This window comes from Aethalodelphis obliquidens, unplaced genomic scaffold (genome assembly GCF_003676395.1).
Source record: "Aethalodelphis obliquidens isolate GAN/ISIS:26980383/991018 unplaced genomic scaffold, ASM367639v1 scaffold75, whole genome shotgun sequence".
NCBI lineage: Eukaryota > Metazoa > Chordata > Mammalia > Artiodactyla > Delphinidae > Aethalodelphis > Aethalodelphis obliquidens.
Window position 1 is genome coordinate 2,133,939 of NW_020838019.1, and position 25,867 is coordinate 2,159,805.

The window sequence follows — 25,867 nt, forward strand, 5'->3', positions numbered from 1 at the left end:
AACCCAACCCCAAAATGGGCAGAAGACCTAAATAGACATTTCTCCAAAGAAGAGATACAGATTGCTAACAAACACATGAAAGGATGCTCAATATCACTAATCATTAGAGAAATGCAAACCAAAACTACGAGGTATTATCTCACACCGGTCAGAATGGCCATCATCAAAAAATCTACAACAATAAATGCCGGAAAGGGTGTGGAGAAAAGGGAACCCTCTTGTACTGTTGGTCGGAGAGTAAATTGATACAGCCACTATGGAAAACAGTATGGAGGTTTCTTAAAAAACTAAAAATAGAACTACCATATGACCCAGCAGTCCCACTGCTGGGCATATACCCTGAGAAAACCATAATTCAAAAAGAGTCATGTACCACAATGTTCATTGCAGCTCTATTTACAATAGCCAGGACATGGAAGCAACCTAAGTGTCCATCGACAGATAAATGGGTAAAGAACCTGTGGCACTTATATGGGAATGTTACTCAGCCATAAAATGAAACGAAATTGAGTTATTTGTAGTGAGGTGGATGGACCTAGAGTCTGTCATGCAGAGTGAAGTAAGTCAGAAAAACAAATACCTTATGCTAACACATATATATGGAATCTAAAAGAAAAAGAGAAAAAGTTCTGAAGAACCTAGGGGCAGGACAGGAATAAAGACGCAGATGTAGAGAATGGACTTGAGGACATGGGGAGGGGGTGAGAGAGTGGCATGGACATATATACACTACCAAATGTAATAGATAGCTAGTGGGAAGCAGCTGCATAGCACAGGGAGATCAGCTCGGTGCTTTGTGACCACTTAAAGGGGTGGGATAGTGAGGGGGGGGGGAGATGCAAGAGGGAGGAGATATGGGGATATATGTATAGCTGATTCACTTTGTTATAAAGCAGAAACTAACACATCATTGTAAAGCAATTGTACTCCAATAAAAATGTTTAAAAAAAAAACTAGATCCAATTAGTAATTAAATCAAGTAGTATATTTACTACTTAGATACCACAGACATATTATCTTCTAAGATGTACAACTATCGTCAAAGAATGTCAAAGAGACTTAGGAAAATCCAGCTCTAAACTTTTATAAATGAAAAACTTGAAGTCCAGGATATGATATTAATTTTTCATCTCATCACATGCTATGTTTACAATTTAAATTCTGAAACTCTAGCAGAGTAAAAAATGCCTTAAATACTGATGTTATGAGAGAAGAGTAGGTGAAGACCCATACCCATTTTTCTGCTTTCTTTTTCTCTCTGCCGTCTCTAATTAGGGGAAAGACTGCAATGAAAGATGAACTAAGCTAAATTAGGGAAGCTTAAGACTTGTTAATCGTTACTTTTCAATGCTAGCAACCATTTTTACCAGTGCCCAAGGCATAGTTGCAGATTACACAGAAATATCTTCATGTCTTTGTTAGCCTTTTTCTTTTCTTTTTATACCCACTTCCATTTTCTGTCTTTCCTGTATTACCCACCCACCGTACCCCCCACATATACATGCACCAGCTGCCACCAGACTATCCACTGCCCTCCAGCCCTTAGCTATATTCTGAACCAAAATTATTATTTCTCATTTCCATCCTATTTAAAATTCCTGGTATTAGACTTTGGTGGTGATTGGATTGCATGATTAAATTTACATGAAAACTAATCTTGAATGAGTTGGGATAATTATTGGTATGAATTTGTGACTGGATAGTCTCCAAGCGTTTCTTTTCCTCTGCTGCCAATCTCAGGGATGCTATATCAGGGAATCAGCAGACCAACGTGTGGCCCAAGTCCTGGCTCTTGTCATCTTTCTCTACAAGGACCCCCCCCCCCCTCACTGGATTCACTAGTAAAAAAGGAAAATAAAAAAAAAGAAACTTGAGAGAAGTAGACAGTAAATGGTAAATTGAGAAAAAATAAGTTGAGAAATAGAAATTTGACTAATGAATTGAGAAATAATGCATTGGGTTTAGTGTCTACATCCCAGGTTTCCAGGAGCAAGCACTTTTCAAAATATCCTGTCCATTTAGGGAAATATTTTACCAGTATTTAGCAAGTTATGTATTCCTATTTTTTACACAAGGAATAGACAGTATTTAAAAATTATATAGGAATCTCCTTTATATTAATGATTCTGTTTTGCCAGAAATAAATGAAAACATTTGAATGTTCTACAAAATGTATGCTTAGCCTTGGGCAGTTTAATTCACAAATGGAGATGGGCTTTCAGATTGAGATGTCAGCTGATTGCCACTCATTAAACCGAAGCAGCTCACCCTTTTAACAAATTGTTATTTAAAGATATTTTATTGATTAATTTTTTTACAGCTCTAGGGTGTGGTATAATTGACATATAGTAAAGTGAGTATATTTAAAATGCACAATTTGATAAACTGTGACATATGTATAAATTATGAAGCCATACAAATAATCAAGACAGTGAACATAGTGATTCCACTTCTGAAATGAAAAATTCATAGAGAGAATCAGCAGTCGTCTTGAACTCATAGAAGAAAGAACCAGTGAATTTGAAGATAGATTGATAGAGATTATACAATCTGAAGAACAGATTTAAAAAATGAATAAAAGGAACAGAGCATTGGGGAAATGTGGGATACTGTGAAGCACACCAGTATGTGCAGAAGAGGACAGGAGAGGGAGATGGGAGCAGAAAAAATTTTCAAAGAAATAATGGTTGAAAACTTCCCAAATTTGATGAAAAACATAAATCTACACAACCAGGAAGCTCAATGAATTTCATGTACGATAAACACAAATCTGTAGATACATAATGTAGTAAAAATGCTGAAAGACAAAAACCTTTGGAAGCAACAAGAGATGGTGTATCCATTCATATTTTGATGGATGTTTGGATTTTTCAAGTTTTGGCTGTTACAAATAAAGCTGCTATGAATACACATGTATTAATACAAGTCTTTGTATGGACATATAGTTTTATTTCTTTTTGATAAATAAATACCTAGGAGTGGAATGGCTTGGGCAAAGTGGTAGGTATAGATTTAACTTTTTAAGGAACTGTCAGATTGTTTTCCAAAATGATTATGCTGTTTTCCATTTCTACTAGTAGTGTGTAAGAGTCCCAGTTGCTCCACATCATTGCCAATAATTGATATGTGGTAAGTTTTTGTAATTTTAGTCATTCTGGTGGGTGTGTTGTATCATCTCATTGTGGTTTTAGTTTGCATTTCCCTAATAATTAATGACTTGTTGAGCATCTCTGCATGTGATTATTGGCCATCCTTTGTGTCTTTTGGTGAAATTCCAATTTTACTTTTCGCTTTTAATTGAGTTGTCTTTTCATTGTTGAGTTGTAAGAATTCCTTATGTGTTCTACGTAGATTTCCTTTGTCAGGTACATATTTTTCAGATATTTTCTTCAAATATTTTATTGACAGTGTTTGTTGAAGAGCAAAAGTTTTTGTTTTTTTATAAAGTCCAATTTAAAAAGTTTTGTTAATGGTTTCTTTTGAGTTGTAATTAAGAAATGTTTACTAAACCAAGGTCACATGGATTTTCTCCTTTGTTTTCTTCTACAAGTTTCATAGTTTTAGCTCTAACATTTGAGTCTATGATTCATGCTGAGTGAATTTTTGTATATGATGCATAGTAAGGGATCAAGGTTCCTTTTCTTTTTGCATATAGATATTTAATTGTTCCCATACTATTTGTCAAAAAAAGTATCTTTTCTCCATTGAATTGCCATAGACATCTTTGTCAAATGTGGGTTTTATATTTCTGAGTTCCCTATACTGTTCCATTAATTTATGTTTATGCCAATACCACACTGAGTTGATCACGTTGCTTTATAATAGGTCTTGAAATCATTTAGTGTTAGTTGTCCAGCTTTGCTTTTCTTGTCTAAAAATTTTTCAGCTATTCTAGGTTCTTCGCATTTCCATATAAATTTTAGAATCTGTCAATTGCTCCAAAGCAGCCTGCTGGGATTCTGCTGGGATTTTAATTGGCATTTCATTTGAACCTGTAGATCATTTGGGGAGAATTGTCATCTTAAAAATATTGTTTCTTCTCATCTGTGAACAGATATATCTCTGGGGTTTTTTTAGGTCTTCCTAACTTTCTCAGCAATGTTTTTTCACTCTCAGCATACAGATCTTGCACTCTGTCAAATTTATCCCAAACTATTTCCTATTTCTTGATGCTATTTTTTATTTCAATTTTTGATAATTGCTAATATAAAGAAAGAGTACAATTTGTATTTTGTATATTAACCTCGTATCCTACAACTTTGCTAGTAAACTCATTAATTTTAATCACCTTGTCTCTCTACCTTTTTTGTTTGTTTGGCCCCTGTGTTTTATGTTAGGGCTTTCCTCCAATCTTTGGTGATTCTTCGATGTCTCTTTATATATATATAAGGTGTGACATTAAGATTATTGAACATTTTGTGTGCACGTGTGAGGCTTGATACCTGGTGGGCTTCATCAGATAGTGATAAGTTGGGGGTGGGGTTCCCCAAATTTCAGGATCTGTAAATCTTATCTCTTAGACCAGTTGCTATTTTCAAAGAAGGGTCCTGTGGTATCATCTGGTAGAGGGTGTCGGGCAGTCTGTATCGTAAACCTACTATTCTAAGCTGCCTGTAGTTAAAATTTTGACTTCCACTTTCACTGTTTTTGTATTATAATAATTATATTATAATTTTGATGTTTATTATGTATTTAAGTATATAACTTAAATAATTTCTAATGTACTGTCTACCACTTATGTATTGTCTAAGTATGTAATTTAAATAATTTCTTAATTTTGGAGTTTAGTGAGGAACATTTTTATACATATTTCATAGATTCTAGGAAACATAGTTTGTGTGTGTGTGTGTGTATACATATATATCTGAATACAGCAATATTTTAACAAGAGTATATATGTGTGTTATGAGATTGCTATTCTCTAGGTTTATAACTTTATTTTTTCTGCATGTTGTGATATACAGAAGTGCATTAAACTTGCCATGACAGTTTTTTTCTGTCAGTTTCACTTTATAATTTCTAATTTTTTAATTACATTTTAATAGTATTTATTTCTTATGTCATCATTGTGTCCATTTCCTGCTATCTAGTACAGCCATTTTCTTTGTTCCATTCTTACCTTGGTTTCTCCTTAGGCTGGTAATACTTTTGCAGTTCGTCCTTCCTTTTTATTAGTGTATACCAGGTACAGCTTTTTTTGAATTTTTAACCTTCTTGTTTCATTATGTTTTATTACTATTTCATATAATCAATTTTTAGATTACTTTTGACTCTGCCTGGAAGTCTGGATGTTCAATAGGCTTTTCAAATATTGTACTAACTGGTATGTTGGGACTTTTGACATCTGTGGTTTGGTTGTTTTCTGTCCCCTTTTTAAAAAAGAGACTGCGGCGAGCCGCCTCCGACCAGCAGAATGACGAGTCGCCACACGCAAGATTCTTCTCGTATCACACTTTATTGGAGCACAGCTTGGTTAAAGAAAAGATGGAAGGAAGACACCGCAATCCTATAGCAGTCTGCTTATATAGGGATTAAGAACATGTGTCGCTCTGTGATTGGCTTTCGCCGATGGTGCGACTTGTGAGCCAGCATCGGATAGGTCGCTACTTTAAAACCTCATTAGTATACTTAGCGCAAGCGCAGTGGCCACAGGAAGGATGACTCAGCTTACTTCAGCTTCCTGCTGCGTGGCAGTTAGCTGACCGCGCCCTACATCTCCCCCTTTTTTATTTACTAGAATCACCAAGCAGAATGTAGCCCGTACAAGTGTTCACCTCATGATGTGCTCACTGTTCGAGGGCAGCCTTCCGTTGGCATGTCTGAGACACCTTCCTGCGTGCAGTGCCAACAAGGGCTGCAGGGTGCAAAGGCTGACTCAGAATAAGTTTTGATTCCCTATAGAGGTGCAATGGCAACAGGGCCTCTCCGTGCAAGGGCAATCCATTCGAATTGTTTAGGACGGAGATCCAGGCTGCGGGAGAATCACCTTCACTAACAGCCAAAAGCGCTTGAGTGAGTAGGACCTTATCTCGATGTGCCCTGACGCGCATGCGACAGACCAACCAGAGACATATTATAATCCCAAATATACAGCAGAGCCCAAAGATCCCCACCCCTACCCACTCTTTAAAGAAGGAAAAGGCAGAAGAGAGCCAAGAGGTAAAATCTCCAAAGGTAACGGGTTCCAGCTTGGTAGCATTCAGTTGCATAATCTGAATCTTTTGCTTAAATATCATCCATTCAGCTTCTTGAGACCAGTTTCCCTTTAGGAATTCTCCAATCTCTGCACTCCTATTCAGGGCATCTGTAAAGTGGCCAAAGCAGAAATATCCATGCCTACTCCTGCCTCATTAACTAATAACCAAGAATAAAATGGCCATCCTTCAAAATACCACTTTGTACTATCATTTCCTTTTGTCTCATTAGTATCATTTCCTTTTTCCTTTCTTCCCATATAGGACTTTAAATCAGGGGAAAATTGAAAGCCTGAACTAAGTTCATACTTAGCATAAGTTCCCCCCTGACAAGGGGTAAAGACTGGGGGTGTTGATGTGACTGGCTCACAATAGGGGGCGACAACAGTCCTGTTGGCACTTGTTTTATCAGAAGCATTATTTCTTAAAGGAACTATCCCTGTATGTTCCAAAACTAAAGTGGTAATATTCATCTCATTTTCACTGGAATTCCCTATACCTGAACCTGAAGTGTGGCCTTGAGTTATCTTGCTCAAAGCTTCATTCAACATATTCAATGGAACCAAATTATTTCTGAGTGGATTGTTCCAAGTGGTCAAGGTTATCCTGGCCAAAAGGATACAATCCTTTGTGGAATTCCAACTAATACAAAGACTTCGATTCAAAATAAAATCACTGGCATTATACGGTGCCCAGTCATAATTCAATGGCTGGGTACAGGCCGTATTCATTTCACAACTAGTGGAATAAAATATTGGAAGAACTCTGCTCTGAGAGTGAACCGGCATGGGAACTGGCCAGGTCCGGCTAATTCCCCAGAACGTCATGTTCTCTGCCCTAAGCAAGGGAAGAATCATCAGGAACATCCAGCTCAGCATCTTCTCTGAAGTTTTCTTCAACAATTCTCGTCAGTCTTGATGGCACCCAGATCGGATCTTGATCCGACGGTTCACTCCGTGTGTCGAGTTCTGAATCGGTCCTCCATGCAGGGCGCGAAGTTCCCGGGTTTCGGCACCAAATGCGGCGAGCCGCCTCCGACCAGCAGAATGACGAGTCGCCACACGCAAGATTCTTCTCGTATCACACTTTATTGGAGCACAGCTTGGTTAAAGAAAAGATGGAAGGAAGACACCGCAATCCTATAGCAGTCTGCTTATATAGGGATTAAGAACATGTGTCGCTCTGTGATTGGCTTTCGCCGATGGTGCGACTTGTGAGCCAGCATCGGATAGGTCGCTACTTTAAAACCTCATTAGTATACTTAGCGCAAGTGCAGTGGCCACAGGAAGGATGACTCAGCTTACTTCAGCTTCCTGCTGCGTGGCAGTTAGCTGACCGCGCCCTACAAGAGACCTAGTATTTTTCCTTTGAATTATATCATTAACTGTATGGACAGTTTGTTAGATCAGAAGGCATGTATTCTGTTTTTTTAATACTACTTGTGATACCTTTCAGTTACAAATCACACATCTCTGTTTCTCTTAAGTATCACCACCATAAATGAAATATATTGTCCCTCCCTTGTATAAAATGAAATAATTAATACACAGTAATCTGTCCCTTCCTCATCTCACTACCTAGTTACTTTAGAGGATTTAATTTTTTTACATTATGAATCTTTATCAGAAACTATTTTTAACTTTTATATTCTTTCTTTTTTTAAATTAATAGCTTTCTTTAAAAAAAGCAGTTTTAGGTTTACAGTACAATTTGAGTGGAAAGTACAAAGAGTCCCATATAACCTCTCACCCTCCCTCCCCCAGTTTCCCCTTAAAATTGATGAGTCAGTATTAATACATTATTTTAACTTAAGTCCATACTTTACATCGGGTTCACTTTGTGTTGTACATTGTATGGGTTTTGATGACTCTGTAAATGATATGTATCCACCATTACAGTATCAGAGAGTATAGTTTCATAGCCCTAAAAATCCCATGTGCCCCACTTACTCATTCCTCCCTCCCTCTCGCCAAGTCCCTGGCGATCACTGATCTGTCTCCATATTTTTTTCTGTTCCAGGAATGTCATATAGTTGGAATTACACAGTATATAGCCTTTTTAGGTTGGCTTCTTTCACTTAGTAGTATTCATTTAAGATTCTTCCATGTCTTTTTCTGGCTTGATAGTTCATTTCTTTTTATCACTGAATAACATTCTACTGTATGGATGTACAACAGTTTGTTTATCCTTTTATTGAAGGACATCTTAGTTATTTCTAGGTTTTGACAATTATGAATAAAGCTTCTGTAAACATTTGTGTGCAGGTTTTTGTGTGGACGTAAGTTTTCAGCTCACTTGAGTAAATACTAGGGAGTGCAATTGCTGGGGTCATAAGGTAAAAGCATGTTTAGTTTTGTGAAAAACTGTCAAACTGTCTTCCAAGTTGTCTGTACCATTTTGCATTCCCACCAGCAATGAATGAGAGTTCTTGTTTCTCCACATCCTCACCACCATTTGGTGTTGTCAGTGTTTTGGATTTTGGCCATTTTAATAAGTGTGTAGAGTGTTTTGTTTTTGTATTCTTTTTTGTAAACATATTTCCCACCTTTATTTTTTAAATAAATTTATTGACATATAATTCACAAACCGTAAGATTCACCCCTTTAAATGCGCAATTCTCTGGTTTTCAGTATATTGACAAGTTGTACAGCCATGAACATTATCTAATTTTGGAACATTGTCTTTGCCCGTGTACCATTAGCAGCCACTCTCCATACCCCACCACCACCAGAAGCCCCTGGAAACCACTCATCTTTCTGTCTCAGCGGATTTGCCTGTTTTGGATATTTCATATAAATAGAATCATACAATATGTGGCCTCTTGAGACTAGCTTGTTTCACTTATCATAATGTTTTCATGATTCCTCCATGTTGTGTGCATCAGAACTTCATTCCTTTTCATGGCTAAATAGTATTCTCTTATATGAATATATATACCATATTTTGTTTATCATTGAGCGGTTGATGGGTGTTTGGATGGTTCCCACCTTTTGGTTAATTCTGAATAATGTTGCTGTGATCATGCATGTACAAGTTTCTGTGTAAACATAGGTTTTCAGTTCTCAGTGTATGACTAGGAGTAGAATTGCTGGATCATATGAAAATTCTGTATTTAACATTTTGAGAAACTTACAAACTGTTTTCCAAAGTGGCTACACTATTTTACTATCTCACTAACAGTGTATGAGGGTTCCAGTTTCTCTGCATCCTCATCAACACTTGTTGTTGTCTGTCTTTTTTATTTTAGCCATCCATTTGATTTAGTATGTGTGAAGTGATAGCTCATTGTGGTTTGATTTTCATTTCCCTAATTGCTAATAATATTGAGCATCGTTTCATGTGTATATTGGCTATTTGTATATCTTCTTTATAGAAATATCTATTTAAATGATTTGCACATTTTTAATTGGGTATTTGTCTTTTTCTTGTTGAGTTCCTTATATATTCTGGATATAAATCCCTTGTGAGATACATCATTTGCAAATGTTTTCACCAGTTTTGTGGGCTTTCTTTTCACTTTTTTGATGGTGTTCTTTGAGGCACAAAATGGTTTTAATTTTGATAAAGTCTAATTTATATGTATTTTTCTTTTGTTATTTTGGTTTTAATTGTCATATCTAAGAAGTCATTGCCTAATCCAAGGTCATGAGGATTACTCCTACATTTTCTTATAAGAGTTTTACAGTTTTAGTTCTTATATTTAGATCTATAATCCATTTTGAATTAATGTCTGTATGTGGTGTGAGATGTCAGGATCCGCCTCATTCTTTCGCTTGTGGATATCCAGTTGTCACAAGCACCATTTGTTGACTTCTTTTTCCATGTAATGTTGCCCTTGTGGAAAATCAGTTGACTATAAGTGTAAGGGTTTATTTCTGGACTTCCATCTCTACCATTGATCCATATTTCTATCCTTATGCCAGTACCACACAATCTTGATTACTGTAATTTTGTAAAAATTATTGAAATTGGGAAGTGTGAATCCTCCTGATTTGTTCTTCTTTTGCAAGATTGCCTAGCCCTTCTGGGTCCTTTTTACTTCCATACAAGTTTTAAGATCAGCTTGTCACTTTCTACAAAAAAGCTAAATAGAATTTTGATAGGGATTCTGTTGAATCTGTAGATCACTTTGGGGGATATTGCCATATTAATAATATTAATTCTTTGAATCCATGAACGGGGAGTCCTTCTGTTATTTAGATCTTCTTTAATTTCTTTCAACTTGGTTTTTGAGTATATGTCTTGCAATTCTTTTGTTAAATGTAAGTGTTTTATTCTTTTTGATACTACTGAAGAAAATAAATTGAATTATTTTCTTCAATTCTTTTTCAAATTGTTCATTGCTTATGTAAAGAAATACAAATTGATTTTTGTATATCAGTCTTGTATTCTGCAACCTTTCAGAACTTGTTTATTAGTTCTAATGGTTTTTTTAGTAGATTCCTTAGAGTTTTCCCATGTACAAGATCATGTCATATGCAAATAGAGATACTTTTACTTTTTTCCAGTCTGGATGGCTTCCCCCCGACCCCCAATTGCCCTGGCTAGAACCTCCAGTACAATGATGGATAGGAATGGCAAGATCTATTCAGATTTTCTATTACTTTTTGACAGATTACTTTCAATAGTTTATATCTTTCTAGAAATTTTCCCATTTCATTTAGATTATCAAATTTGTTGGCATACAAGTTTGTTTATAGCATACTCTTATTTCTTTTTTATTTCTGTAAGGTTGATAGTAATGTGACCTGTGTCATTCCTGATTTAGTAAGTTGAATGTCCTTGTTTTCCTTACTCAGTATGGCTAAATGTTTGTCAATTTTATTGAACTATTCAAAGAACCAACTTTTCTTTTGTTGATTTTTCTCAATTGTTTTTCTTGTCACAGTTTCATTTATTTAAGGATTATTCTCTAATCCTTCCTTTTGCTTGCTTTGTATTCAGTTTGTTCTTTTTCTACTTTCTAAAGATGGAAGGTTAGTTTATTGATTTGGAATTTTCTTTAGTATATGCATTTACAGCTATCAATATCTTTATATGCACTACTTTAGCTGCATCTCATAAGTTTTAGTAACTTATATTTTTGTTTTTATTCATCTCGGAATGGTTTCCAATTTCCCTTGTGATTTCTTTTTGATTTCCCTTGTAATTTAGGGGTTAATTTCATATTTTTGTGAATTTCCAAATTTTTAAAAATTATTCATTTCTAATTTTATTGCATGGTGGTCAAAGATTATACCTTGTATGATTTCAGGCTTTTGAAATATAGGTATTTGTTTAATGGCTTGCTTATGGTCTACCCTGGAGAATGTTTGCATGTGCACTCGTGAAGAATATGTATACTGCTGCTGCTGTTGGATGGATTGCTCTCTAGGTGTTTGTTATGTCTAATTGGTTGATAGTACTATTCAGGTCTTCTGTGTCCTTGCTGATCTTTTCCCAGTTTTACCTGTTATTGAACATATAGATATATTTATTTATAATATATAGATTATCTCTATCCATGTATATCTATAGATATGATAGATATCTAGATATACTCATGTAAAGAGATTTATTGTAAGGAATTAACTCATGTAGTTATGGAGGCTGGGAAGTCCAGAATCTATAGTGTGGGCCAGCAGGCTTGAGACCCAAGGAGAGCTGATAGTGTAGACGAAGTTTGAAGGCAGTTTGCTGGAGAATTTCCTCTTGCTCAAGGAGGCCAGTTTTTTTGTTCTCTTCAGACCTTCAGCTGTTTGGATGAAGCCCACCCACATTATGGAGGCAAACTTACCCAAGGTTCACTGATGTAAATATTAATTTCATCCAAAACACTCTCCAAGTTGACACATGAAATTAATCATTGCAAATAGTATGTAAAAACTTAGTTTCAACAAGCCCTCCTTCCCTCAGCCCTCTTTTGTACCATTTTTCTCATAGAAAATACATCTCTATACACTGTAAGCTTATCAACACAGTAGTATATAGTTGATTCTCATTATTTGCAGTAGTTATGTTCTATAAAGTTACAGCAAACACTGAAGTAGCAAATACTGAATTATTGCTCCTTGAAGAAATACAGGGTTAGCTTCCTGCAAGCCAGTTTGTTACCAATCAGTACATAACCTTGTTTTATTTGTGTTTCTGTTTAAAGTTGCCTTATTTATATATTTAATATATATTGTTGATTCATTAACATTAAACTCATGACCATAACCCTATAACTCACGCCTGAATGAAGCTATCTAACACACGTGTTTTCTCCGTAAGGCACATCACGGCCTTCTTGCTCACAGAAACAGTAGACAGCACTTCAGCACTGCCTTTGGGGCTTTTTAAAGAGCAGAATAACTAACAAAAAACACAAAAATGAAAACCTGGAACTAAATAGACTGCAAGGAGGATCCTTGCTTAGAATATGAGAATTAAAATAAGAAGGCAGAGCATCATGTTTGACCTCAGCTGGAAATATGCACCTTGGGTGATGTGCTATACCATGTCTGCAAACGACTGCAGAAGCACTACAAGTATTAATTTTGGAGTTACAAATAAATTCTAGCAAGTAGGTGAATTTGCAAATATAAAATCCATGAATAATGAGGATCAGCAGTAATTATCGTTTAATGAAGTTTTTTGAATCAGATAAGAGAACATAAAAGTCACAAACAAAAATGCATTATATTGTCTTTTTAAAAAATTTTATTGGGGTACAGTTGATTTACAATGTTGTGTTTCAGGTGTGCAGCATAGTGATTCAATTATACATGTATATGTATTCATTCTTTTTCAGATTCTTTTCCCATATAGGTTGTTGCAGAATATAGAATATAGTTCCCTGTGCTATACAGTAGGTCCTTGTTGGTTATCTATTTTATATATAGTAGTGTATGTATGTTAATCCCAAGCTCCTAATTTATCCCTTCCCCCTTCCCATATACTGTTTTTTATATTTACTGATGTAATTACTTTTATTAGTGTTCTTTTTGTGTGTGTTTGGATACAGTTTAGTGACCTTTCACTTCAGCTTTTAATATGTCTTATAGTGTGGTCTGCTAGCTACAAATTGTTTCAGTGTTTTTTTTTTTTTTTTAAATCTGGGAATATCTTAATTTCTCCTTCATCTTTGAAAGATAGCTTTGTTGGATATACAGTTCTTGGTTGAGTCTTTTTTTCTTTCAGTATGTCCTCTTACTGCTTTCCATCCTCATGGTTTCTAATGCAAAGTCAGTTCTTAATCTTATGGAGGGTCCCTTGCACTTAATGAAAACAGTATTTTCTCTTGTTGCTTTTAAGATTCTTTGTCTTTTGACAGTTTGACTATGATGAGTGTAGGTATGAATCTCTGAGTTTACTTAGGGTTTGTTGAGCTTATTAGATGTGTCAATTAATGTTTTCTAATGTCCAGTAGGTCCCTGTGGCACTGTTCATTTTTCTTTCTGTTCCTCAGATTGATTAATCTCAATTGACCTATCTTCAAGTTCATTGATTCTTTCTTCTGCCAGCTAAAATTGCTAGTTAGCCCATCTAGTGAATTTTTCATTTAAGTTACTATATTTTTCAATCCTAAAATTTCTATTTGCTTTTTTTATGATTCCTGTCTATTTATTGATATTTTCTATCTGTTAGAACATTGTTTTCATAGTTTCTTGTAGTTCTTCAGATGTGGTTTCCTTTAGTTTTATTTTTTAATTGTAGTAAAATACACTTAACATAAAATTTGTCCTCTTAACCAATTTTAAGTGTACAGTTCAGTGGTGTTAGGTATATTCACATTTTTTTTTTTTTTTGCATTACGCAGGCCTCTCACTGCTGTGGCCTCTCCCATTGCGGAGCACAGGCTCTGGAAGCGCAGGCTCAGCGACCATGGCTCACGGGCCTAGCCTAGCCGCTCCACGGCATGTGGGATCCTCCCGGACCGGGGCACGAACCCGTGTCCCCTGCATTGGCAGGCAGACTCTCAACCACTGCGCCACCAGGGAAGCCCTATTCACATTTTTATGTAACCAATCTCTAGAACTTTTCTGTCTTACAAAACTCTATACTCATGAAACAGCAACTCTCCATTTCTTCCTTCCTCAGTGCCTGGCAACTATCATTTTCCTTTCTGTTTTTATAAGTTTGACTAATCTATTCATCTAATATAAGTGGAATCATACAGTACTTGTCTTTTTGTAACTGGTTTATTTCACTTCGCATAATATCTTCAAAGTTCATCCGTGTTGTGGCATTAGTTTTTTTGAACATATATATAATAGCTGGTTTTAAATCTTTGTCTAAGAAGTTTGACATCTGGGCTTCTTCAGGGACAATTTCTGTTCACTATTTTTTTTTTCTTTTACTGATTTTAGGCCATAGTTTTTTTTTGTTTTGTTTTTTGGTTTTTTTTTGCGGTACGCGGGCCTCTCACTGTTGTGGCCTCTCCCGTTGCGGGGCACAGGCTCCAGACGCGCAGGCCCAGCGGCCATGGCGCACGGGCCCAGCCACTCCGCGGCATGTGGGATCCTTCCGGACCAGGGCACGAACCCGTGTCCCCTGCATCGGCAGGCGGACTCCCAACCACTGTGCCACCAGGGAAGCCCCTAGGCCATAGTTTTGTATTTCTTCATGTGTCTCATAATTTCTTTGTTGAAACCGAACATATATAATGTTATAATTTTTAAATATATAATTAGATTTCCCCCTCCCTCAAGGATTTGTTGGTTTGTTGTTGTTGTTGTTATTTGGTTTGTTTCAGTGTTTTTCCTGGTCTCTTTCTGTAAAGTCTGTATTCTTTGTCATGGGTGGCCACTGAAGTTGCTGCTTGTTTAGTGGTCAGCTAATGGTAGGACAGAGATTTCCTTAAGTGCCTGAATCAATAGGTCTCCCACTCTTTTCCAAGGGGCTCTGTGCTTCACTTTTGGGCAGAGTTTATAACTCTACCTTAGCCTTTGCTTCCTGCTTTTATACAGCTTCAGTGTCTGCCAGAGGTGAAATTTGAAGCCTTTCTCAGATTTTTCCTGATCATACTTAGAGTCCTATACACATATATAACCTAGATTCCTAGGAATATTTCAGAGCTTTTCAAAAGCCTCTATGAATATCTCATCACCCAGATTTTTTTCTTTAAGTTTTTTGATCAGCCTCTTGTTAGTCCCAACTGGTAGCGGTGCCTCAGGCAGCTGCAGTGTTAAACAATTGCTATCGGTTGTTTTTGACAAATGCCCTGAGTGTAGGGCTGTTCACACAGAGTGTTCTCTGAGTCAGGTCAAATAAAGATAAATCCTGAGAATTGAGCCTTTCCAAGGAACTTTCAGACAGGTGGGTGACATTCTCTGGGGATGTGGCTTCTGGGGAGCTCTAATCTTATTCTGCCCCTTATAGGGGTTGCTAGGCAACTGGTTTTCACAGCTATTGTGGTTGTGAGGCTATTAGTTTTCAAGGCTACCATGAACTTGGGAGAAGAGGAGGGAGTAAAGCAAGTTAATAGACCATAAAGCTTGTTATATTTACTGAGATTCAGTTGTTTTTCTTGAATAAGAAAACGTTGCGGTGCATGGGCTTCTTATTGAGGTGGTTTCTTTTGTTGCGGGGCACAGTCTGAATAAACAGCTTGTTGCAAGTTAATTTCTAGAATACTGAAAAAGTTGATTTTGACAACATTTGCCAGTTCTCATTGCTTTTATGGAGGAGCAGATTTTCAGACTTCCTTAGTCCCTCGTTCTAAAAGTGCGTACTCATACATTTAGTTTGAATTCTGGGCTTAAATGATTTCATTGCTTCTGTTCCTTTTATTTTGATATATTTGTTGTTCAGATGGAATATACCTTCAGGTTACTTTTTTTTAAGGATTTGTTTATAGGTTATGTTTTGAGGCCCTTTATATTTGCTAATGTCTCTTTGTTGTCTGCACCAGTAATCCCCATATGTTTTGTTCACATATTCCATCAGTTAAAATTTTTGAAAATATCTCTCTCTATGATATAAATACATATATAATAAGGGTGTATTAGAATGCTAAGGCTGCCATAACAAAAATACCACAGACTGGGTGGCTTAAAAAAACAAACAAATGTATTTTCTCACTGTTCTGAAAGCTAGAAGTCCAAGATCAAGTTGTTGGCAGGTTTGATTTCTCCTGAGGTCTCCTCCTTGGCTTGCAGATGGCTGCCTTCTCAGTGTGTCCTCGCATGACCTTTTCTCTGTGCTTATGCATCCCTGGTCTCTCTCTTTCTTCTTATAAGGACACCAGTCATATTGGACAAGGGCCCCACCTTTATGGCCTCTTTTAACCTTGATTACCTCCTTAAAGGCCCTATTTCCAAATATAGTCACATTGAGGGGACATAGTTCAATCCATAACAAAGAATAAATATGTAATATAAACATAACATAAATGTACCATTGTACTAATGTTAGATATTTATATGTACAACACACACAGAATAAATTTTTTAAAGTAAAGTAATTATTTTTAGTGAAAACAATGTATTCTAATTAGATAATTGTTTTTACTTTATAATGTGGCTATCAAAGCTTATTCCAGAAGTAAAAGTGTCAACTCTTACCATTTTCTTGTTGTTCACATCTTTAATGATACTTTGCAGGAATTTTTTTAAACACTTCATCCATCCATTTATATTCTGTAAAAACAGTCAATCAGGCACACATGGACTGCAGTTGTGCTATAATTACATTTAAAGCAGATGAGTGAGGGCCCCACATCAGCCTGGTATGTTATAGGATTTCTACTCTTCTCTATGAATATCTCATGTGTATAACATGTATTCCAAGTAAGGGCATTACTTCATTTTGTATATTAAATATTTTAAAAACCAATTTCTTTCTAGTATTTATACATACATAAAGATGAATATATGTACTCATATTTTCTACTTGCACTTTGGTGGGTTATTCTAAACATTCCACTTTGGTGACCACTGATCTAAACACAAAATACAGATGTAGTCACAATTGGGTAGTTGGTTCACAGATGTTCACTTTGTTATCCTTTATAACTTATGTGTTGTGGCATGTATTCTGTGTAATAAAATATTTTTAAAGCATTTTAAAGTAGTCATAAGTTTGCTTGAAAATTCTGTAGCTGTTATCCTAACATTCTGTCATTTATTATTGCACACGAGGAGTCTAAGTCTTTTCAATTTGTAGTGTTGAGTCTTCTAGAATATTTTCTTGGTTATTTCTTTAATTATATCTGATTTTACACTTGCTGAGACCTCTTCTTTAGTTATATCAATTATCTGTGAATTAGATATCTTTATTTTTTCCATATATTTCCCCTACATAGCTTTACTGCCTTTTTCTGCTATGCTCTGGACATTTTTCTCAACTTTGTCATCATCACTGATTTAATTTCTATAGTATTTGTATGTGGCTTCCAGAGTTGATTTTAGTTACTTTATTTTACTTTATTTATTTATTTTTACTTTTTGTTGTGGAAAATATCAATCATAACAAAAGTTGATAAAATAGGATAATGAACCATAAAACTTATAACCTACCTTTAACAATTACCATCTCATGACCAATCTTATTTCATCTATTCCTACCCATTCTCCCTCATCCCACTCCTATTTATTTTGAATCAAATTCCAGACATCATATCTTTTCATAAATATTTTAGCATCTATCCCTAAAAGATATAGACTTTTAAGAAGTATCACCATACTATCATACTTAAAGATGACAGTTGCCACGTCATGTGTAATAAGTGGAGTATATTCCTGGATTGCCTACAAACATCTGTAGTTCTTCTTTTGCCAGAAACTTACTGAAGAAAAATTCTCAGCGTACACCTCTTCCCAGAGTTTATCTCACCTCTGACTTCACGTCCCTAAGAATAAAATGTCATATCACAGCTGTTTCCGTTCCTAGTCATACTCCGTAGGTAGGAATTATAGTTTCGGGTTTATGTAGAAATACCTTTTAATCAGGAGAAGAGAAAAAACAGCTCTGGTCATTCTTGGAATCTGCTCTTTTATGTGGGTGAGTTGGAAGGCCATGGAAGCCCTGACTCTGAAGTTTGGGGGAAAAGTGGAGGTTTGATGGCTAGAAGGTTCTGACTGTAATTCTTGTCCCTCCATGAACTCACCAGTTTACCTTAAGGTTTCATCTGAGTAGTGGTTCCTAGAAATGCTTTTTATCTGGCAGACTAATGATTAGTATTTCTGATGTTGTTTAAACTCTACATATCTTTTTGTATTTTCCTAAACAAAAGATGGAGGTAGGCAAATTGAGCATCACTGATTTTCTGTCCTCATAACCTAGGTATCCTGTAATACACTTTAAAAGACCTCAGTCATAACTCAGGAACCTTGCTTTATTAATTTTTCTACTTTTTAAAACCTCAGTGTCTTTTTTTTATGAATTCATTTATTTTTTATTTATTTACTTTTGGCTGCGTTGGGTCTTTGTTGCTGTGCACAAGCTTTCTCTAGCTGTGGCGAGCGGGGTCTACTCTTCGTTGCGGTGCGTGGGCTTCTTATTGAGGTGGCTTCTTTTGTTGCAGGGCACAGTCTCTAGGTGCACAGGCTTCAGTAGTTGTGGCATGCAGGCTCAGTAGTTGTGGCTCACAGGCTCTAGAGCGCACACTTGGTAGTTGTGGCCCCTGGGCTTAGTTGCTCCACGGCCTGTGGGATCTTCCTGGACCAGGGCTTGAACCTGTGTCCCCTGCATTGGCAGGCAGATTCTTAAGTACTGCACCACCAGGGATGTCCCAAAACCTCAGTGTCTTAAAATTTTAAGGGAAAAAAAAAATTACTTCACTTGAACAGTAACATATCCAACATGTATGTATTAAATTTAATTATAGCCATTAAATGATAGATTTTTATTTAACTAGACAGTGGGTTTAACTAAGATTGCCATCCATAGATAAACAGTTTTCAGGTAGTTGGTAGACAGTAATATTACACTTAACCAGTTTATGCTGAACATGATTAGAATTGTCTTCGATGACTTGAAAGTAACATTTTTATAACATTAAACATTATTAAGTCTTGTGAAAATATGAATAGTAGAACTTTCTAGGAATTGTATTCTAGATACACACTGAGTTACCAATAACGATGAATGTTTAACAAAAGTTAAACATTCAAGAGTTTTCAAGAGTAAAGGGCTTCGAATTAACTTGTGGATATATTTAAAAACAAGTAAAACTTTAGAAAGGGAATCAGAAGCAAGGAAAAGATAGTTATATAATAAAATTGTGAGTGGTAAGTATTTTAGTCATTTTGCTTCCTTCTTGCCTGTGCATGTCAACGCTATTTATATCTATACTAACCTAGTCTAAGTGAAAGTGGTAATATATTGAAGGTTAGAACATGTGGAAGCCACTCATTGCCTTCTTTTAAGTCCAGTGTAGGCCTCTTCACTGCGAGTGCCTATGACTTGGAGCATTTGAACAGTAATCTAAGAAGATATATTCTCCTTAACATACAATTGTTCAACGTTTTAAGAACCTAATTGGTAAATTATCTCATTTATCCAACTAAAATATTTTTAAGAGATAGTAATATTTTGCTCATTATAAACAGAAAGGTTTTACTTTTTTAAAAACTGTTAGGGGAATTTCCTGGCGGTCCAGTGGTTAGGACTCCGCGCTTTCACTTCAGGGGGCGTGGGTTTGATTCCTGGTCAGGAAACTTAAGATCCCACATGCCGTGATGCAACCAAAAGAAAAAAAAAAACCTGTTAAAGACTTTCTGATAATGTTTGAGGAGGAATATACTAATTATTATTTTACCAGTTACCTAAGAATTTCAAGATGCTGTACAGATTTACTTAATATTCCCATAGCAGGTAAGAGAGGGTGTGTTACCAAGAGGGAAACTTGTTCTGCAGGATTGATAACTTATTTATGGCCACACAGTGAGTCATTAGTAGATTTGAGAACAGCTTGAATGGCTAATTTTTGCTTCTTTGTGCTTACATATGTTCAAAAAATTTTAGTTTTAGTGTTTAGTTTTTAGTGTTAGCCCCATATTTCCCAAACTAACTGTATTGAGCAGAAATATCATGTTTTAATTTATACAGCTTTCTTTTGGAACTACTGAATCTGTTTAAATGTTTATTGTTCTCCCACAGGTGTTGGATCCTGAACAAAACCATAACTTCACAGATCATTATCTAAATGTGGCCTTTGACCTTTCCCAAGTTCTTTTTATAGCTACTGCCAACACCACTGCTACTATTCCACCTGCTTTGTTGGACAGAATGGAGATCATTCAGGTGCCAGGTACTTGATTTGTAAACAAAATCATTATTTTGTTAAATAATGATTGTTAAATAATGATTTTGATCAATAAAAAGCTATTTCTTGCTTTTCTGAGCATCACTCTTTAAAACTGGTCAAGCTGTGAAGTTTTGAATAAAAAGTTGATTTGCCAGTGTATGATCTTCAAAAGTTCTGAATCTGGCATATAAACCAGCTTTTATATATTGTAGATTCAAAGTCTACAAAATTTTGTTTGTTTTAACCATGACAGACAAGAGTGTATGTACATTGTATACAGCATAATACTTTCGGTTTTAACTTAGCATAAAAGAATGATCATTTTTATGCAAAACAAGATATTCTTCTTTGAAGCAATTTCTAAAATTACAGATAAAAATAATTTCTTTTTTTTAAAGTCAGTGTCTAAAACACAAAAATAGGTCTTTACATACCCAGTGTAGCTTCCTGTCTATCAGATTTTGAAGTTTTTACCATCTCTTGGAAAGTAATCATTTATTCTTGTTAAGAAATACGTCCTAAAACTTTCTCTTTATTACAGCTGGCCTCATTTTTATATAAAAGTACAGGGTGCTTTTAAATTCTTCTTCTTTATAGTTGAATCTGCCAAGTAGTTATATACTTTTTTTTTTTTTTTTAACCATGTCTTCTCCTTCACTGGAGTGTGTAAAAAAAAGTCCTTTAGTTACTAACACTAAATAAATCCCAGTGTTTTCACCTTATTTAAATTGCTCAGAATTATTTTTCCCTAGAAGAGATCAAATGTCAGTGGGTATCTTTTAAAATAAAAATAGAGTGTATAATCTAAATATGTATTTCATATTAAACTGAAATATATTTTCACCCTCCAGTAAATGATAATTGGATTTCTTAGTTATTTGCGAACCCTGCAGGTCTCTGTATTTAATTTTAAAATATGGTGGAGAATTTTAAACTTGCTTTGTGCCTATTTATAACACTAAAATAAGTAATGAGATCCAGTTGCCTGGAAACTCCAAATCAAAATCCATAAGATTTACTAACGTGAAGTGAAATAATCAGGGCAGCTGCTGCAGAGGTGGACATATGATGCCACCTTCTTCTGCAGTTTTGGTTATCCTGTCTTCTAGCATTTCTGATGTTTTTAATTTCCTTTTTCTACTCAAAAGATGCCTTGTCAATTCATCTTTTTAATTTTTGCTTGTTAAATGGAAAGGGGCAATTATTGTGGGGGACATTTGTTTTAAAGACAAAGTAAATTTATACTCGTTGAGGCTTTTAAGTAGCTAAGACCACGAAGTCTTTTAAATATATAAATTATATGTATAATTCCAACATGTAAGGAATAAAACTTTTATAGGGAAGTCTTAGTTTCTGTTTTGTTTGTTGCTAAAGTTTATAGTCGGAGTTCAGGAAATAGCTCCTTTGCAGCTCTTCCCTTGAAGTCTTAATTGAGGTCTCTGTTGTTGCTGCTGTCAGCTTTTTCAATTATGTGTCAAATTATGCTAAAGAAAAGGGATGTATTATTTTCCTATTAAATAATAAAAGCTCACATTTGAGTTAAGGAGGTAGTTATCTCTAAGTTAATGAAACTGAGATTTTTTTCTCTTCTTTGAGAGATACATCATTAATCAGAAGACTTTTCAAACACTGTGCTTACTTAGTAAGTGCTTATTTTGTTTGTGAAAAAGTTGGAAATTTTAACAGTTATTGATTGGAGATTAAATTTCTTTATTCTGATTATAATCTTAGTTGAAGTCATACTTAAATTCATTCTAAATCCAAGATCCATTGCATCTGTGTTGGATTTATTAATGAAGCATGGCACTGTGGAAGCAATGTGAATAATCACAAAGCAAAATCGCTTCTCTTCCAGGGTATACACAAGAGGAAAAGATAGAGATTGCCCACAGGCACTTGATCCCAAAGCAACTGGAACAGCATGGGCTGACTCCTCAGCAGATTCAGATCCCTCAGGTTACTACTCTCGACATCATCACCAGGTTAGTCAGCCGTCCTGAGGCTTCAATAATGTTCAAATCTGAAAACGAGATTCCTATTTCACTGGCAACTCACAGCATCCATTTTTCTCTCTCCAGCAGATTCCCAGCAAGCATTTCCATAACTATTGATTTACACAGGGCTCTGTATTAGGCAGAAATTCACAGGGAAGGCATTTAGAGTATCTTCATAGATAACTAAGGACTTCAGTTGAGCCAGAATTTCAACTTTTCCACTGTTGCAGTATAAGGGATTAATTTGATAAATTTAACAACCAAAAACATGGAAAATATTGAGACACCTTTTATGTCCCAGGATCTTGAAACTTGAATTCTCCTGAGAGTGAGATGGTACTTTCAGACATCAGTTTTAAGTTATTCAGATTTTCTTTTCTTCTCTTTGAGAGATTTTAAAAATATCCTTAGTGTTTTCATCTTCAGAATTAACACCAGAACAACAGAGAAGGTATTTTCCTGAGTTAGCTACCAAGTGGTTAAGCCCATGGCAAGCAGCACATAAATTATCTGAGTTGAGTATTGCTGAGTCTGATTTATAGATTGCATGTTTGAATGGAAAATATATCCTGTTGAGAACTTCTATCTACAATAGCCTCTCACAGTTTTCCTGGCTCAGTATTGCAGGTCTGTTGCATCATCTGGCAAATTGTGTCAGGCTGCCAGAACTCCTCATGCAGCCCGTTCCCAGTAACCACTGTTTTTTCAAAAGAAGTGAAGTCTCCCTCTGTTTTGAACTTTGACTTAGAGTTGGCCAGTCAGGCTGCTTTTTGATCTAAGCCAGCCTTCTTAAGGAAGTCTATTTGGAAGTCTGTTTAAATTTACTTATGAAACAAGTAAGACTCAATCTGACCTAGGGGTTCCTTTTCTTAACTTGTGATTTATTGTGTGGATAATGCCAGGAGAAATAAAGTAGGTTATTTCTGCACCAGAGTCTTCCAAAAATATCATTATTCCAGATAATACCTCTCATGTCTTTGGGTAACTTTCAACAAGTCACTTAACCTTTTTGATAGCTTCCCCATCTGTAAAATATGAGTGATAGAGAAAAATATCCATTCATAGCTTATCTGGAGCTAAATACTAATGACTTAAAGAATAATCACTATTTGTATTTCCCAGTTGTTGCCTGGAGAATTATTTCTTTTTTATATACTTGTTAGCTCAAAACATCAGCTATTAAAAGCTGTGAACATTAGGAAATTTCTCTGAGCAGTTTTAATTTTTATAAAAACAGCACAGGTATTTGCTACTCCAGGCAAGTTTTGGGTATATAGTGAGTTACCCAACTTAGGACATAGATTTTCATCTTTCGTGTGTTTTTCATCTTTTCCTGTGTCGTAGTCATGGACCCATAGTGTTTGGGAGGAGGGGAGGAAGTCTTAGAAGTCATCTAGTCCTCCTTACCTCCCAGGGTAACTAGACTGCTTGAATTACAGTGCTTACTGCAAACCACTCCTTGGTGAGTAAATATAATTGTTATAAAAGAGTTTTTATATTCACCTCCCTATAGTTTTCTCATTCTGCCCTATATGTACACCTAGAATCTAATTCCTCCCTTGTACAGCCTTTCTGGTATTAAAAAAAAATGCTGTCAGGTCCACATCCCATAAATGTTCTCTTCTTCAGGCTAAATATCCCTATTCTCTTTTTTTTTTTAATTTTTTTTACATCTTTATTGGGGTATAATTGCTTTACAATGGTGTGTTAGTTTCTGCTTTATAACAAAGTGAATCAGTTACACATATACATATGTTCCCATATCTCTTCCCTCTTGTGTCTCCCTCCCTCCCACCCTCCCTATCCCACCCCTCCAGGCGGTCACAAAGCACTGAGCTGATCTCCTGTCCTATTCTCTTTACCATTCCTCTTGACCCACTTTCAAGACTTTTCACCTTCCTGATTAGTCTTCTTCTGAAAGATTTCTGTGATGTCAATGTCTCTTTTAAAATAAACACCCAGAGCAGAACTCAGTGTTTCAGACATAGCCTAAATAGTTCACAGTGTTAAGAAGACCACTGATTTTCTTATTCTGACTGTATTATTTTATGACTGTCTCAAGATTCTTAGCTTTTTTTTGGTTGGTTTTGGTTTTTTTTTTTTTTTTTTTTTTGCGGTACGTGGGCCTCTCACTGTTGTGGCCTCTCCCGTTGCGGAGCACAGGCTCCAGACGCGCAGGCTCAGCGGCCATGGCTTACGGGCCCAGCCGCTCCGCGGCATGTGGGATCTTCCCGGACCGGGGCACGAACCCGTGTGCCCTGCATCGGCAGGCGGACTCTCAACCACTGTGCCACCAGGGAAGCCCGAGATTCTTAGCTTTTTTAGGTTATCCTCTTGCCTGTTGCACATATAGTTACCCAACACCTTTAGTTCTTTGAATTTCTGCTGTACTTGGTCTATCTCATTCCATCTTTATAGGGTTGAATTTTTTAAAGCCCAGATATAGACGTTTATAATTATGTATATTTTAATATACATTTTAGTTTCAGCTACCATTGCAGCAAATTGATTTTTTTTTATCTTGATTATCATCCAGTACGTTAGTTTTATGTCCTCTGAAAATTAGTGTCTTCATGATCATCTAGTCATGGTTAGGAAACATTAACCAATTCTTATTTGACACTGGTGATTCTTCCTTTTTTGGTTTAAAATTACTAAACCAAACCAGCAGTTGTGTCTACGTTCCTCTAGTCGCTGTTAATATTATACTGTCTGCATTAGTTCCTAGCCCATGATTGTTCCAAACCTAAAAAAAGTTTTTTGTTGTTGTTATTGACGTCCTTATTATTTTTGGCAAGCTCCAGTTCATTCTGAACTTCCTGGTACCATTTCTGCATGTTCAGACCATCCCTCTGTAAGCATCTTCAGGACCTTCTCTTTCATCTTTTGTCCAAACCCTTTCATCTGAGCTCATCAAATAGTTGTCTAGGAAGCTACATTGGGTTTTTGTTTTTGTTTTTACATGTTGGTTTGTTTATTTTTAACGTGCCTCCCTATTTTCTTTCTTAGTGAAATTACATGCATTTGTATAATATGGACTTTATTCCTTTATCTTCCTATTCCTTTGATTGAAATTAGTTTTTTACTTTAGAGTGTTTAGCCAAGAATTTTATTTGTCTTTTCTCAGAACTTAAAAAATCTGCTTCCCCAGAGTCTTGAATATATGTCTGACTGCCTAATCAAATCCAGTTTTTCAGATAAAACTGCATTCTCTAGCTGATGCTGTCCATTCAAACTCATCCAGAGCTGGGTGGCCAAAAATGATTGTATTGTATAAAGGATGATGAAGTGGCTTATGGAATTTGAGTCTAACGTGTATGTTTTTTAAGACAGCTCTGCTTAACCACATTTAGAACCTTTTCCACTATATCACAATGCTTGCATCATTAGCATATTTCTTTCTTTAGAAGTCTCTACAATGAAAAGACACTAAATAGAGGTAATTAGCACAGTTCCAGGTAAAGACT

General features: G+C 35.8%; 1 protein-coding gene across 3 annotated transcripts in view; it reads left to right on the forward strand.

Annotated features, from left to right (window-relative positions):
* LONP2 (lon peptidase 2, peroxisomal) overlaps positions 1-25,867 on the forward strand; it is a 98,791-nt gene that overhangs the window by 41,629 nt on the left and 31,295 nt on the right. For all 3 annotated transcript variants that reach the window (XM_027092217.1, XM_027092216.1, XM_027092215.1), the window contains 2 exons: positions 20,259-20,409; positions 22,262-22,388. In XM_027092217.1, coding sequence (XP_026948018.1) covers positions 20,259-20,409; positions 22,262-22,388 — 278 coding nt within the window. The remainder of the gene's footprint in view (positions 1-20,258; positions 20,410-22,261; positions 22,389-25,867) is intronic.